We start from the raw sequence: 14,904 nt of genomic DNA, 5'->3' as shown, positions 1-14,904 counted from the left end.
TATCGCCACAGCTAACGGTGAAAAAGTTTATTTCTGTTTGTTCATGAAAAACCTGCTGAGACGTTTGCTGGCCGTGGCTGTTTATTTGCAGGTTATGGATCAGAAATCGTTCGATAAACAACATCTTTCAGCTGTAGTTGAGAGCGATGTTAGCAGACGGTGACAATAACTAACAGTTATTATTGGTTTGATCGCTGCTCGGCTGTTCTGGGGTGTTTGTCTGGCTTTTTATGTGCTGCGTCACACATTGTCCCCCATTGAGTCACAATTCTATCGGTTAGGATTTTGGCTTCCACTGATGACATGACTGAGATCTCTGCCCCCCCCCCCCTCCAAAAAAAACCAAAACAACAACCTAGCTGCTTTTAAACCTCCTGTTTGTGTCGAGGGTGAACTGATGGGCTGCTCCAAGGCTCAGTATAAGATAAAGGAAAATTATGATGAGCAGTAAATCATACAATGCTGCTGTATTGGGACTCCAAAGATGTTAGTTTTTTGTATTTTAATGCTCATTTCAGGTCTTCTTGACAGCAGAGGTGATGCTGTTGCATCACAGGGTCTTATCAGTACTGTGAGAATGCAGAACGACTTCATCTGGCGCCTGTAAGCAGCGTCCTCTCTCAGGATCAGGATCCAACACTTTGAACAGCTGTGAGAACATCGAGTATGTGATTCAAAAATAAATCATGTAGTTTGGATGACTAATGGATCATTGTGTCCAGCTCTGTTCTCGCCTCACCGAGCAGGGCTTGTCGATCGTTTGGCTCCACCGAGTGGTCCTAAAATTAACCTGCACACTGAGTCCGAGGGGAAAAAGAGGAAAGGAAAACTGATGTAAAGAAACGTTTTTCCAACAGACTAATTGTGCCGAGTAAATGGAGCAGACTCGGTTACAGAAGTAAACCTCTTATTTCTTTCCCCTTCGTGTCTTTAGATGTTATTCTAAAAGAAAATCCTGTAACAAAGCGAGTCGTGTCATTTACACACGCGTGACCCGGTTACTGTCGGCTTTCACAGTAAGCTGATTTTTCCTGAACGCAAAGCAGACGAGAAGCGAAGGAACGTTTGTAATCAGGACTGGGGATTAGACGAAGCCGGTTTCTCCAGGGAGTGCATTTCCTGTGCACCAGGTCACGTTTCCACAATTTCGTTGTTTTAAATGCAAACGAAGACGAGCACAAAGAAAACACTTTCCTTTTCTGTTCTGATGGATTCTGTCAGAGGTGAAATCAAACATGACACAGTTACCTAGAAGCATAAATACATCAGTCTTAAATAAACAGGAAGAGGAAGAAAGCTTACTCTATTGTCTCCTAAACCAAACATTACTTTAAAAATAACGAAGTGGGCACAGTTTACTTACTGCAGTCTCCACCTCCTTCCAGAGAACAGCAGCATGCTGGATGAGTCTAAAGACTGGAATAAGAAGCTAATCCTTTCACAGTAAAGTCAGGAGGTCGGATTGAAACCTTTTATTATCCAACCGTCTGAGAGAAATCTTTCTCTGTTCACTGGTTCAGCTTGATTATAATTCATGAATATAGATATAGATAGAGATATAGATCTAGAGAGAGAGAGAGATAAATAATATTTTTCTCTCTTTAAATGTTGCTCATTAGAAACCTTTTTAAATAAATCTATGAAGTTGTTTCGCCGGCAGTTTGTCAGAGGGGACAAACCGGTTGCTCACACATCCTGACGCAGTCCCCAATCGAAAACCGGTTCCACTCCTTTCCATCAAAGTCAAGCGCGGCGCCATGCCAACTACCTGTCACCACAGCAGCGTAACGTTCCTGGGCCCGAGCCATTACTTTTCTCACACAGAGATTACTCCACCCTCTGGTGTAGTTGGACAATAAGAACTGGCTCCTCATCAGCACAGTCTCGGTGGATGCATGCCTGTGAGGGCAGGCTTGCAGATCGCGGGTTCGATTCCTGAAACAGAACTGAAATGTACTGAGGGCTGATTGTGTTTGTGTCGTCCAACAGGCCCGAGATGTCAGCAACAATGAAGTGGTGGCCATCAAAAAGATGTCGTACAGCGGCAAGCAGACCAACGAGGTAACGAGCGCAACGATCGTAGATTTGAAGATCTGCCTGCCCTCGTCTGCTCGTGCTCTGATAGGAAACAGTCGCACTGATGTTAAGCAGCTAATTTTGGGATTTTGTGTGCCAGAAAAATTATTTTACAGATTTAAATTCTTTCGAACTTCTTTACATTTTAAATGTGCTGTGAGACACTTTAGAAAGAAGAGCTGAGTGTTTTTCTGTTGCTGTGCAGAAATGGCAGGACATCATCAAAGAGGTGAAGTTCCTGCAGAAGCTTCGCCACCCCAACACCATCGAGTACCTGGGCTGCTACCTGAAGGAGCACACGGCATGGGTACGTCCTGTAACGCGTGGTTAACGGGGAGGTGTTTTACCTAGGGCCAGCACAGTGGTTAGCATTGTTGAATCACAGCAAGAAGGTCCTGAGTTCATTCCTCTATCAGGCCGGGGTCTTTGTAGAGTTTGCATGCTCTCCCAATGATTGTGTGGGTTCACTCCAGGTACAACGGCTTCTTCCCACAGTCCAAAAACACGCAGTTATTGGGGTTAGGTTAAGTGGTAACTCTAAATTGCCCATAGTCTGTCTCCTGTTGGTTATTATAGGGGGGGAAATGTCATTTTATTAGGAACAAGTGTTTAGTAACTGAACTGTTATTCGGTGACATCACCTCACAGTGGAAAAACATTGAAATGGAGACGTTTCTGTTGGTCGAAGCGGTCTCAGCCGAGCTGTGACACATAGAGGTGGAGGAGTTCATCATGTTAGGTCGGCTGTGTGAGCTCCTTCACTGATAATGTGTAATCGCTGTCGTTTCCTCCTCAGCTGGTGATGGAGTATTGCCTCGGCTCGGCCTCAGACCTCCTTGAAGGTTCGTGCAGTGCTGCAAACACTTCACCCGTTTTTATTCGTCGTTCTTGTGTTTCTGGTTTTTCTGATGAATAAACTCTTCTTTCTCCTTGCAGTTCACAAAAAGCCGCTCCAGGAAGTAGAAATAGCTGCTATTACCCACGGTGCACTGCAGGGGTTGGCATATCTTCACTCTCACAATATGATTCACAGGTAAGATCTGTTTGTCCGTCAGCTCCTTTAAACCAAGAAGACCTGCAAACGCACAGACGTGTGGAGTAGATGCAGTTAGAGCCCACCGCCAGCAGGGGTCACACTCTCCTCTCTCCTGCAGGGACGTGAAGGCAGGAAACATCCTGCTGACGGAGCCGGGTCAGGTCAAACTGGGGGACTTTGGCTCCGCCTCCATCGTGTCGCCGGCCAACTCCTTCGTGGGGACGCCATACTGGTGAGCATCGATGGAGCTCGTTCAGTCCATGTTTTGAACAGACAACACCAACGACCAATCAGAGCGTGAATAGGACCGGACCACAGATGAGATCTCCTTCGTTTACATTTGAAAGCTTCTTGAATTTGTACCCAGGATCTGTTCAAAGTCTCTTTTCAACAGCAAAATTAGCCTAATATTAGCTGAAAGGTCATATTCAGAATCATCAGCGCTGCCCTCTGAGATTTTACTTTTACCAGCTGTTGATTAAACAGCTTCAGTGTAGCTTTATTTGTCTGCAGATGTTCAGTTTTAACCCCAGAATAATAAAATAAGTGGACAACATCTGAGTTTTTTTCTCGTAGTGCAGCTTTTTTTGTTGTTTCGCTGAAACACATTTTGCACATCGTGCGGCGCAGCAGCGGATGACTCGGCCCATTCTTTCTGTCTTCTCCAGGATGGCTCCGGAGGTGATCTTGGCCATGGACGAGGGCCAGTACGACGGGAAGGTGGACGTCTGGTCCCTGGGCATCACCTGCATAGAGCTGGGTATGAGCTGCTGTCTGTGCTCTTAAACTGTGAGCCTGGGGCTCTGTGATGCTAACTGTCGTTCTTCTGCAGCGGAGAGGAAACCCCCCCTGTTCAACATGAATGCTATGAGTGCCTTATACCACATCGCTCAGAATGAAAGCCCCGTCCTGCAGTCCAATCACTGGTGAGCAGCCTCCATGTTTTCCTGCGGCGCCGTGTATCCCTCTGTCCACTTCGGAGACACTGCAGTGAACTGATGTTGTGTTTTTGTTTCAGGTCCGATTCCTTCCGCAGTTTTGTCGACTCTTGCCTACAGAAGATTCCCCAGGACCGGCCTACCTCGGACGTGCTTCTCAATGTGAGCGTTATTGATCCAGGACAGTTTTTTTAAACCTGCCCTGCTGTGTGCTCACCTGTCATTTCTATCCCTCCTCCCGCAGCATCGCTTCTTGTGCCACGAGCGCCCGCTGACCGTCGTCATGGACCTGATCGCACGAACCAAGGATGCGGTGAGGGAGCTCGACAACCTGCAGTACCGCAAGATGAAGAAGATCCTGTTCCAGGAAACCCAACAGAACGGCCCCGTCACCGAGGGAGGCGAAGAGGAGGAGGTGAGGAAGGAGCACAGATCAGGAGATTTGTGCTTTTTTTGGCTTGAAATACCAAAAAAGGAGGAAACTAACGTCAGAACATTTTCCTCTGACTGGCTTTAAGCAGGAATGTTGGAGTGTTACTGGAAACTTGACTGTGTGCACAAAAATAGTGAGAAAGCCGAAGGCGGGCCGCCTGAGCTGTCGCCCTCTCCGTTTCAGCTTTAGGTCTTGTCATGTGATCGGGCTGGGAGGGACTCCTGATGAGGATTCATGTGTGAAAGAAGATTTTGTTTTGTGTGTTTCAGGAGGTGGAGCCGTACCTGCTGCAGACGGGCACCGTTAACAGCATGGAGAGCTCCCAGTCTGTTCCCAGTATGTCCATCTCAGCCAGCTCTCAGAGCAGCTCGGTCAACAGCCTCGCCGACGCCTCCGACGACAGCAGCAACGAGATGGCCATGATGCAGGAGGGCGAGCACACGGTCACCTCCAACAGCTCCATCATCCACCGACCCACGGTAAGTGCTTGGCTTAAAGCTCACCTGACATCCAGCTCGCCTCCTCTGGATTCACCATCCTGATTCTCCCTCCTCCTCCTCAGGGTCAGGACAACATCTACGATGACCCGTACCAGCCAGAGATGGATCAGCCTCAGGCTCCTTCAGCTGGACGCCGGCGAGCCTTCTATCGAAACCGTGACCACTTTGCCACCATCCGCACGGCCTCTTTGGTAAGATCCGTCACAGATAGAGATGGAGGTTCTACAGATATCTATGAATGGAGCTGTAGTGGAGTAAAATGACCTCAGTTTGTCCACAGACAGTAGTGACTACGGATGGATATCGTTTAGGTTTTATCCGATAACGGTACTTTTGAAACGGTGCTCAAACCGGTGCTTAAAGAATGGAGAACACAAACTTTGTCCAAAAACCTCTCATGTTCAGCTGTTTTTTGTAAAAAGATAACAATGTTAGACTTTTCTGCAGCTATGGGGCATATATGGCATCACTCTTGGCTGGAAGCAGTGCTTAAACAATGGAAAAAACACAAACTTTGTCCAAAAACCTCTCATGTTCAGCTGTTTTCCACTTTTTCTTTGGTCATTTTAGCCTTTTTGGCCAGGGTGAAGGGAGTATCTGCCATCAAACAAGAAGACAGCCGCATGTAGCTATGATGGTGTTTGCTAGTTCACCTTACATACATTAATGTAATAACGTGGTTAGCCTACTCAACGTAAATTACACACGAACAACATTAAGCTACTCACGCAGAGAAGAACGGCTGCTGCTGCATCATCATCCTCATCATTTCTGCTACACTGGCAGGGCTAGGGGCCAGGACTCTCCTCTACGTGTTTTTGGGGGATGTTGCAAACTCCGGGTCGATAACAGGCACCACACCCGCAGTAGATGTGCTCGGTGTGAGGTCTCGCAGCAAGCTATCAAATACGGCGCATTTCTCGGCTTTTAAAAAAACGCTATGCGTCGCCAGGTGTTTCATCGGATTCGAGGTGTTACCTCCTTTGACAGTATCACAGTATCAGCTTAAAGCACTTGTTGCTGCTGAGTTTGCATCTTTTGCTGTGAAGTACAGCCAGACTTTTGACCGCTTCGCCTTGGGCATTTTTAATCTGTAGCTCTGCTCTAAAAGAACGTACGTACCTGGCCCCGCCTACTATCCTCGGAAACGTAAAATGATTGGCTAGAATCTAAAGTGTATCACAGCTCAGGAAAAAAAAGCACCAAAATGTGCGCTGCTTTTCGGTCTGGTTACCACGGTTTATGTCAGAACGGATACCGGTACCCATCCCTAGTAGTGACCGGTCTTTTTGCCACCGTTTGCACTCAGAGATGCAGACAGAGCGATGGATTAACAGGCAGCTTTTTGTCTCCACCACCTCCACCTTTCTTCCCTGTTAGTCTTTAACAGTTCTCAGTAAAAACGGGCTCATGTCTTCACACGTGCATTACGTTTGTGAAGTTGTGAATAATCATGTGAATTAAGCAAGAAAGTCTTAAAAATGATCGTTTTTTTGATACTCGAGCTGACCTGCTGAGTCCTTGAACCTCACCACCGCCTTCCTCCAGGTGACCCGTCAGATCCAGGAGCACGAGCAGGGCTCGGCGCTGCGTGAGCAGATGTCCGGCTACAAGCGCATGAGGCGGCAGCACCAGAAGCAGCTGATGAGCCTGGAAAACAAGCTGAAGGCGGAGATGGACGAGCATCAGCTGAAGCTGGACAAAGAGCTGGAGAACCAGAGGAACACGTTCTCCACAGAGGCCGACAAGCTGGCCAAGAAGCACCAGGCCATCCTGGAGAAGGAGGTGCAGTTTTTACTATAATAATCTTTTGTAGAGTATTTTTATTTGATGAATTCAAAATCCAAAAGCGAAAACAGGTTTCAGTGTTTTTAACAGGAATTCTTTAAATTCAGTTTTTGCATCATTTCATAGATCAAAGTTTTTTCTGTCTTAATGTGAGTTATGAGTTCATTTCTTAACGTAAGGATCCTGTTTGTGTGCCCGTGCAGACGAAAGCTGCTCTGACGGAGGAGAAGAAGTTCCAGCAGCACATCCTGGGCCAGCAGAAGAAGGAACTCACCAGTTTACTGGACTCACAGAAACGCCAGTACCGCCAGCGCAAGGAGCAGCTGAAAGAGGTCGGAGCGAGTTCCTCCACAGTCAGCTGCGCGTGCCCTGCAGGCTGAACCGAACGTAGCTGCTCTAAAGGAGCCGTGCGTGCCGACAGGCTGTAATTTAAAGGTTTCTGTGAAACAGCAAAACCAAACAGGATCTCTCCCACAAACGGAGAAGTTCCTGTAGGAGCTGAAACACGAAGCTGTTTAAATAAAGAGTAAAATATGTAAAATAAAAGGCAGCGCAGCTGAGTTACAGCTGGCGTCTGACCGCACCTGGATTTTCAGAATAAAGCAGCAGAAGCGATCTGTGATACGAACATAAATGAGTGACTGGTGATGGGCGACCGTGGCTCAGGGGGTTGGGAAGCGTATCTGTAACCGGAAGGTTACAGATACCTTCCGGAAGGTCGCCGGTTCGATCCCTGGGCTCTCTGTCCTGGTCGTTGTGTTCTTGGGCAAGACACTTTACCCTACTTGCCTACTGGTGTTGGCCAGAGGGGCCGATGGCGCGATATGGCAGCCTCGCTTCTGTCAGTCTGCCCCAGGGCAGCTGTGGCTACAACTGTAGCTGCCTCCACCAGTGTGTGAATGTGAGAGTGAATGAATAGTGGCATTGTAAAGCGCTTTGGGTGCCTTGAAAAGCGCTATATCAATCCAATCCATTATTATTATTATTATTATTATGAAATAAAGAGATCACAGCCCTGACCTGACTTGAACTCTGAACTCTGAACAGGAGCTGAGCGAGAACCAGTCGACTCCAAAGCGAGAGAAGCAGGAGTGGCTGGTCCGTCAGAAGGAGTGTCTGCAGCAGATGCAGGCGGAGGAGGAGGCCAGCCTGCTGCGGCGCCAGCGGCAGTACTACGAGCTGCAGTGCCGCCAGTACAAGAGGAAGATGCTGCTGGCTCGCCACAACCTGGAGCAGGACCTGCTCAGAGAGGTGGGACAGCAGCTGCGTTTGTTTTTGCTCTGCTCTCTCCGGCCATGATTCGCTGTGATTCCTGCTTTTCTCCGTCCTTTAGGAGCTGAATAAGAAGCAGACCCAGAAGGACCTGGAGTGCGCCATGCTGCTGCGGCACCACGAGTCCACCCAGGAGCTCGAGTTCAGGCAGCTGGGCACGATGCAGCGCACCCGGGCCGAGCTGATCCGAACGCAGCACCAGACCGAGCTGACCAATCAGATGGAGTACAACAAGCGGCGTGAGCAGGAGCTTCGGCAGAAGCACGCCATGGAGGTCCGGCAGCAGCCCAAGAGTCTCAAGGTACCTCAGGAGGATCACAGCACCACCTGGTTTCCGTTACTATTTTTAAATCCCAGTAGAAATGCAACCACAGAAGCTAGCGCAATAATTTGTTTTGCATGTGAAACTGGAGGAGTTGCGTTCTTAACGTGCATTCAGCTCGTCCCAGCTCGCCGTTTGTTTTTGCAAAAATCGTGTAAAAAGCACTTGCAACAATAAAAACATTATAATCCAGTGCTGTTGGAAGTCCTGTTTGACTTTGTGCCTTTCTGTATAATTTATGGGAGGCTTAATTGTGATGCTGTTTTTTTGCGAATTGACAACGGGCAGCACTGTGGCACGGTGGTTAGCACTGTTGCCGCACAGCAAGAAGGTCCAGAGTTCAATTCCACCATCATCACCATCTTTCTGTGTGGAGTTTGCATGTTCTCCCCGTGTTTGCGTGGGTTCCCTCCGGGTACTCCGGCTTCCTCCCACCGTCCAAAGACATGCAGCTTGTGGGGATAGGTTAATTGGATAATCCAAATTGCCACTAGGTGTGAATGTGCGAGTGAATGCGAGTGTGACTGGTTGTCTGTCCTTGTGTGTTGGCCCTGTGACAGACTGGCGACCTGTCCAGGGTGTACCCCGCCTCTCGCCCTATGACAGCTGGGATAGGCTCCAGCGCCCCCCGCGACCCTGAAAAGGATAAGCGGAAGCGAATGGATGGATGGACAACAATATTTATTTCAGTTTTTCCTGCAGTTTATAAAAGCTGTGTTTAGGGATGGTACCTTGCTCAGGGGTACCTCAGGGTAGCAGTATTTGACCCCCAACCTTCTGATCATGGGGCGCCCACTCTACCCACTGAGCTATCCCTATGCCAATTTGGGAAATGTTTATGTAATTTAGTCAAACTACATAAATTTTCCAATATCAGCAGAACTTTGGGGGAAAAGGGGAAGGATGTGGCAGATACTTTAAAGAACTTTGACCTCTTCACTGATCAGAAGAACTCGTAATGCTTTTATTTGTGTAAAAGCAGTTTACATGAACTCGACACGTTTCCTTCTGTTTCAGTCCAAAGAGCTGCAGGTCAAGCGTCAGTTCCAGGAGACCTGCAAGATCCAGACCCGTCAGTACAAAGCTCTGAGGAACCACCTGCTGGAGAGCACTCCAAAGTCCGACCACAAGGCCGTCCTCAAACGCCTCAAAGAGGAGCAAACACGTAAGCTGGCCATCCTGGCCGAGCAGTACGACCACTCCATCAACGAAATGCTGTCCTCTCAGGCTGTGAGTAAGGCAAGGAAACCTCCGTGCACCTGCACACCTGACAACCACCCACACCTGAAACCCCGCACACCTGACAACCTCCCACACTTCAGCACCTGCACACCTGACAACCTGCACCTTAGAACCAGAGGCCTGTACTACAAGGCAGGATTTGGTCTTATCCAGGTAACTTCAGGATGAGCCCTGGCTGATCAGCCCGGGTATACACAGAGGCTTTCTCTTCTTACATCGCCATGGCAACTTGAGCTGCAGCTCTAACCTGCTTTAGGGAGGTTGTGAAATCATGCTTCAGATGAGCTTTACTAATACAGCGGCTCTTCCAGCTTCCTGCAGAGCCCCCCCTGCTCCCTCTGCAGCAGTTCTTACCTTCACTCTGTTTAACCACCTGATTTTTTTTCCCCCCTTTTTATCTTCCTTTGAACGATCAGCTTTCCATGTTTCTGATTGGTCACGTGCTGCAAACCCCGCCTCTCCCATGTGAACGTGCTCACAGCTGGACTGTTAAAGCTTGATTGCCAGATTTAAAGGACGCCAGATTGGAGTAAAATATCCTGGATATGTTGAACTTGCTTCGTAGTACAGAGCCCTGAGCGCTGCAGCTCAGCTCGGTTTAAAGGAAATAAACCAGCTGAGGAGAAATGTTTATGAAATCCTGAACGAATGTTATTCACATTCTAAATTATCCAGACAACTGATTTTAAATGTAATTTCTTTCAGCCAAAAATATCTCAAGTCAGAGCAGCTTTAGATTAGAGAAGCTCAAATATGGCATGTTTATTAAATATATGTAAACATGGAGGCATTAAGTAATATTTCAGGGCTGAACTTATGATTTAATGTTTGCTTTTATTAACAAGCTCATTATCTCATCATAAAAGTCACACCTTTGGTCTGTGTGCACCGATACATGTGACGCACATGTGGACATCAGCTGATACTTACAGTTGAAAGCGTCTGAATTTTGTGTCAGATCGACTGAAACCTTCGTCTTCAGGATGAAGAGTCATTTCCTGTCTGTAGTTTTCAGCTGAATGATTTTTATTTTCTAAAATTAAAAACCAGACATGAAAGAAACGCGCACATGCAGCACAAACACTTGTTTTTCACCTGCTTGACTTTGTTGCTGATAGCGAGGCTCTGTTTTGATCCCACAGCTGCGGCTGGATGAGACGCAGGAGGCCGAGTATCAGGTGCTCCGCATGCAGCTGCAGCAGGAGCTCGAGCTGCTGAACGCCTACCAGAGCAAGATCAAGATCCACACGGACACGCAGCACGAGCGCGAGGTGAAGGACCTGGAGCAGAGGGTGTCGATCCGCCGGGCGCTGCTGGAGCAGAGGGTGAGGTCGACTTCACTCTGACAGTCGAAGCTTGTGAAAGCGCGCGGGCCGCGTCCCGGTCGAGCTAACCGCCGCGTTTTTGTCCAACAGATCGAGGAGGAGATGCTGACTCTGCAGAACGAGCGCTCCGAGCGAATCCGGACGCTGCTCGAGCGCCAGGCTCACGAGATTGAGGCCTTCGACTCGGAGAGCATGCGTCTGGGCTTCAGCAACATGGCGCTGACCGGCATCCCGGCAGAGGCTTTCAACCAGGGCTACCCGACCCCCAGCCCGTCCTCGGGCTCCGGCGGCTGGCCGTCGCGGCCCGTACCGCGCTCCGGCAGCCATTGGAGCCACAGCGTGCAGAACTCTGTGACGACTCCATCCTGGCGCAGCCAGAATCACGGCGGTGGAGGCTTCAGCCGCGCCGAGTCCATCGCCTCGTCCCACGTCCTTGGCAGGGATGGCGAGATGAGCAAGAGCCGGGGCCACTCCTCCTCCCATCACCAGCAGCACTACCTCCCCCAACACTACCAACACCACCAGAGCACGCCGCAGCTCTACCGCGATGCCCACGAGCGCGACTCCAGGGAGCGGGACCGCTCCAGGGAATGGGTGGGAGGAGGCGGACACTACGCCCATCACTCCCAGGTCCACCACCTCTCCTCCCACGCCTCCTCGCAGTCCCTGGCCCTCCTGCCTCCGCCACCTCCGCCTCCTCCCATCGCCCTCTCCACCTCCTCCCCTCCCTCCTCCACCTCCTCGTCCTCTTCCTCACAGGGCGGCTACGGCGGCGGCGGTCTGAGTGTAAGGGGCCCCAGCCTGATGGCGCTCAGGAACAGCCCTCAGCCGCTGAGGCGGACAGCCTCCGGGGGGCCAGGCGGCGGGGGGAGCGACGGCGGGTTAACCCGGAGCACATCGGTCACCTCGCACATCTCCAACGGCTCTCACCTCTCCTACTCGTGAATCCGGCGCCAGTCTTAGTCTGGGGGCGCCGTCCTGCTTCTCTCAGGGGACACAGAAGCAGAACGGCGCCATTTTGACCTTTTCGGTCTTCAGCGCTTCAATCCTAAAAACAAACATGTCACAAGTTTTAAAAAATCTATTTTGAACGTGCCCTTTATACGCAGTCACTGCAGCTGCACGGGGGCAGCGATCCAATCAGCCAACAACACGTCCAGCTACCACGGCGCCAACACGTCGACCGAGACAGAGCGACGGCTGTGGAGCTTCCACTCGGCTCGCAGTGCTTTAAAAACCACTGTAACTATGTACATAACTGAACTGTAGACGCCGTTTCTGGTTCCTAAGTGTTTCAAACATTCAGGGCGGGGGGCGGGGCTTGAAGGCGGCGGTGTACAGGCGGCGACCGAGGGAAGATTTCTTAAAATCAACTTTTATTTGTAGTGCTAAGATTCTGTACACGACAATAAAAACAAACACTGCCATCTTTCTGTTGACCCGAGACCAACCTACCACTGCCCTCCAAGCCACTTAAAGGAACACGCCCATGTCGCCGCGAGTCGCCTCGGCGTCAGCGCACTCCGTACAGGAAGCCCCTCCATCTTTGTTTTTCTTGTGTTCAAACAACCAAGTTTACAAGATCTCTGCGTAGTGAAGTTTACACTTGTCTCTGAGGCAGATGTTCTACTTCCTGTTGATCCCATCGTACGGGAATGATCTACTGGTCAGCAGGGGGCGCTGTGAGTGGTCAGCGAGCAGACTGAAAGAGCACGTTTTATTTTAGTTCCCGTCATCGCTAACGTCTGCTCATGCGTGCTGGTTTTAGATGACACCCGTTTCCGAACGATAACTCCAGCAGGCGTCAGGAGGATAGTCCGCTGCCTGTGGACGATCTGTGCCACGTTCGTACTCTCAGCACGCCGCGCAGAATTTAGCTTCTGGTCAGTTGTTTGCGCCTTTACTCTGCAGGTAAATGTAACTTAAAGGTGTGTTTACCTGCCGTCATTCTCCTGTTGTAATGCTAAGCTAGGCTAACCTGCCTGTGCTTAATCTGAGAGCTCGATGTTGGGCGACTCGTTCCTTCAAAGTGACGCTGCCGCAGAGTTTTAGAGCTGAAAGTGTGTGTGTGTGTGTGTGTGTGTGTGTGTTTGCCGACCGCTAACCCCACATCTGACCCCCCCCCCCCCCCAAACTCTGCATCTGTAGATAAGGTGTACATGTGTGTCACAGAGTAGTGCGGTGCATGGAGCTCGTGTACAGGCGGCGTTTGTATGAATAAACATGCACACTACCTATTTATATAAATGCTTATAAATGTAAGATACCTGTGTACAGGTAGCAGGTAAACTGACGATTGTTCACTGTCCAAAACTCTTGACTTGTACATAGAAGCACTAATAACTCTGAGGCTGTGTTAGAGTAATAATGATGACTATTTTGTCATGTGACTTGATTTGTAGACGAATAGACGCCATCATTATTATTACCTCTACTGCAGCTGGAATATTTATGTTGTACGCTAATTTTTAAATGTGGATTGCCAATTTTGACCACTAGGTGGGGAATAAGCGCAATGTTACTGTGATAGAGTTATAAATAATATTCACGTTTCTAAGGAGGACAAAAGGACTACCTTTCCCAGCATTCCTGTCGAGGTCTCAGGGTGGGAGTCTCCAGTTCTGGGCAGGGCTGCAGGGTTTTTTTGTTTTGTTTGCTTTCGTTTGTTTTGTTTTGAGCCAGTATTATCACATGACGTATGGACATATTTCCAGATCTTTCACTACGTTTTGGTGCCATAACTTTATCATTTTTTTGTTTTACACATCGTCTTTATGGTGCGAAAGACTTTCCCAAAAACACTGTAACATCTGCAAGAACACCTCCAAATACGGAAGCCCAAAGGTGTCCAATATTAGGCTTTTGAAAAAAAGAAAAAAAAAAAAAGAATAATAGTGTTTATTAGCATAAGCAGGTTTTAAAACGTCAACCTATTATTAATACATTCTTTAATAACTAAAGGCAGGTTAACACTAAGAATTTTATTTATTTATTTATTTTTAGATTTCTAAATTAAGATCCACATTTATTCCCTAAAGAATTCCAGTTTTGTGTGTTTTGAGCTGGCAGTGGACTTCAGAGCGGAAATTATAATTTTATTTCAAAGTTAGAGTAAAACCACTTCTACATTTTGTTTTTAATTTCTTCACAGTATTTTCCCCAAAGTAACTGAACCAATTAATTAATCAGACATCAGCAACTCACCTCTGTCATCCTTTGTTTTGCCTCCCTTTAGTTCTAATGTTATACATTTTTTTAATTTATTGGTTTTTATATTTGAGATTTTAAAAACTTTTAAATTAGATGAGAGCCAAAAAGAGACTTCTGTTAAAACGACCTTTCAGTCACTCCATTTTTCTTTCTAAACAAAAAAACCCATTTGGTGTTAATGAGTTACATTTTAAGATTTTAAAGAGTTTCAAGTTTGTTTGGCTAAACTTCAAATTATATGCGTTTGAGATGAATATTGGCATCTTTGGGCCTCCGTACAGGAATTCCACTCTGTGTGTTTTCCAGACAAACACCTCTGTTTCATTTTGCACAGTCCGAATGGGTAGAAGATCATCTTTTTGTCACGTCTACCTCATTTGCACTGAAAGGAGACGAATGTTCAGGTGGACTAAAGAGGAAAAACAAACATTTCTTGGCTTTTTTTCATTTTCCTTCACTTTGTGCAAATGTTGACGGGACAATGAGTGCAAGCAGGAAGGGACAAACTTAACGTCACGCTCAGTGGAAAGCTGTCTGCAGGACATGCTGGACTTAAAAAACACGAGACGCTGTGCTGAGGAAGATGATTGGTGGGGCGGGGTGGGGCAATGTGGACTGAGTGCTCCTCCTCCTCCTTCCTCCCAAAAAGAAACAAAACAAAAAAAACTTCATTTTGCCAACTTTTTTTTTTTTTTTTTTTTTAATAGCATTTATTGTGAAATGCTAACCATTCCTCAAGTGTTATTTTGCCAATTAAAGCTG

The 14,904-nt window shown here is 48.0% G+C and overlaps 1 protein-coding gene across 3 annotated transcripts in view; it reads left to right on the top strand.

Annotated features, from left to right (window-relative positions):
• The window catches only part of taok2a (TAO kinase 2a), a 28,798-nt gene that overhangs the window by 12,916 nt on the left and 978 nt on the right, over positions 1–14,904 (top strand). Inside the window, exons 3-20 of one of the 3 annotated variants that reach the window (XM_026163908.2) lie at positions 1,990–2,061; positions 2,282–2,383; positions 2,873–2,918; positions 3,013–3,109; positions 3,231–3,344; positions 3,781–3,872; positions 3,945–4,038; positions 4,131–4,212; positions 4,295–4,465; positions 4,753–4,962; positions 5,046–5,174; positions 6,532–6,768; positions 6,975–7,103; positions 7,819–8,022; positions 8,105–8,344; positions 9,383–9,760; positions 10,750–10,932; positions 11,023–14,904. The exon at positions 11,023–14,904 is cut by the window's right edge and continues 978 nt beyond it. In XM_026163908.2, the coding sequence (XP_026019693.1) occupies positions 1,990–2,061; positions 2,282–2,383; positions 2,873–2,918; positions 3,013–3,109; positions 3,231–3,344; positions 3,781–3,872; positions 3,945–4,038; positions 4,131–4,212; positions 4,295–4,465; positions 4,753–4,962; positions 5,046–5,174; positions 6,532–6,768; positions 6,975–7,103; positions 7,819–8,022; positions 8,105–8,344; positions 9,383–9,760; positions 10,750–10,932; positions 11,023–11,877 (3,435 nt within the window). In that variant the 3' untranslated portion in view covers positions 11,878–14,904. The remainder of the gene's footprint in view (positions 1–1,989; positions 2,062–2,281; positions 2,384–2,872; positions 2,919–3,012; positions 3,110–3,230; positions 3,345–3,780; positions 3,873–3,944; positions 4,039–4,130; positions 4,213–4,294; positions 4,466–4,752; positions 4,963–5,045; positions 5,175–6,531; positions 6,769–6,974; positions 7,104–7,818; positions 8,023–8,104; positions 8,345–9,382; positions 9,761–10,749; positions 10,933–11,022) is intronic. The other 2 variants (XM_080300058.1, XM_080300056.1) reach the window with 2 other exon arrangements.

The sequence above is a fragment of the Astatotilapia calliptera genome, chromosome 4 (genome assembly GCF_964374335.1).
Source record: "Astatotilapia calliptera chromosome 4, fAstCal68.1, whole genome shotgun sequence".
Taxonomy (NCBI): Eukaryota; Metazoa; Chordata; class Actinopteri; order Cichliformes; family Cichlidae; genus Astatotilapia; species Astatotilapia calliptera.
The sequence above is the reverse complement of the archived record's forward strand: the minus strand, read 5'-3'. Positions and strand labels throughout refer to the sequence as shown.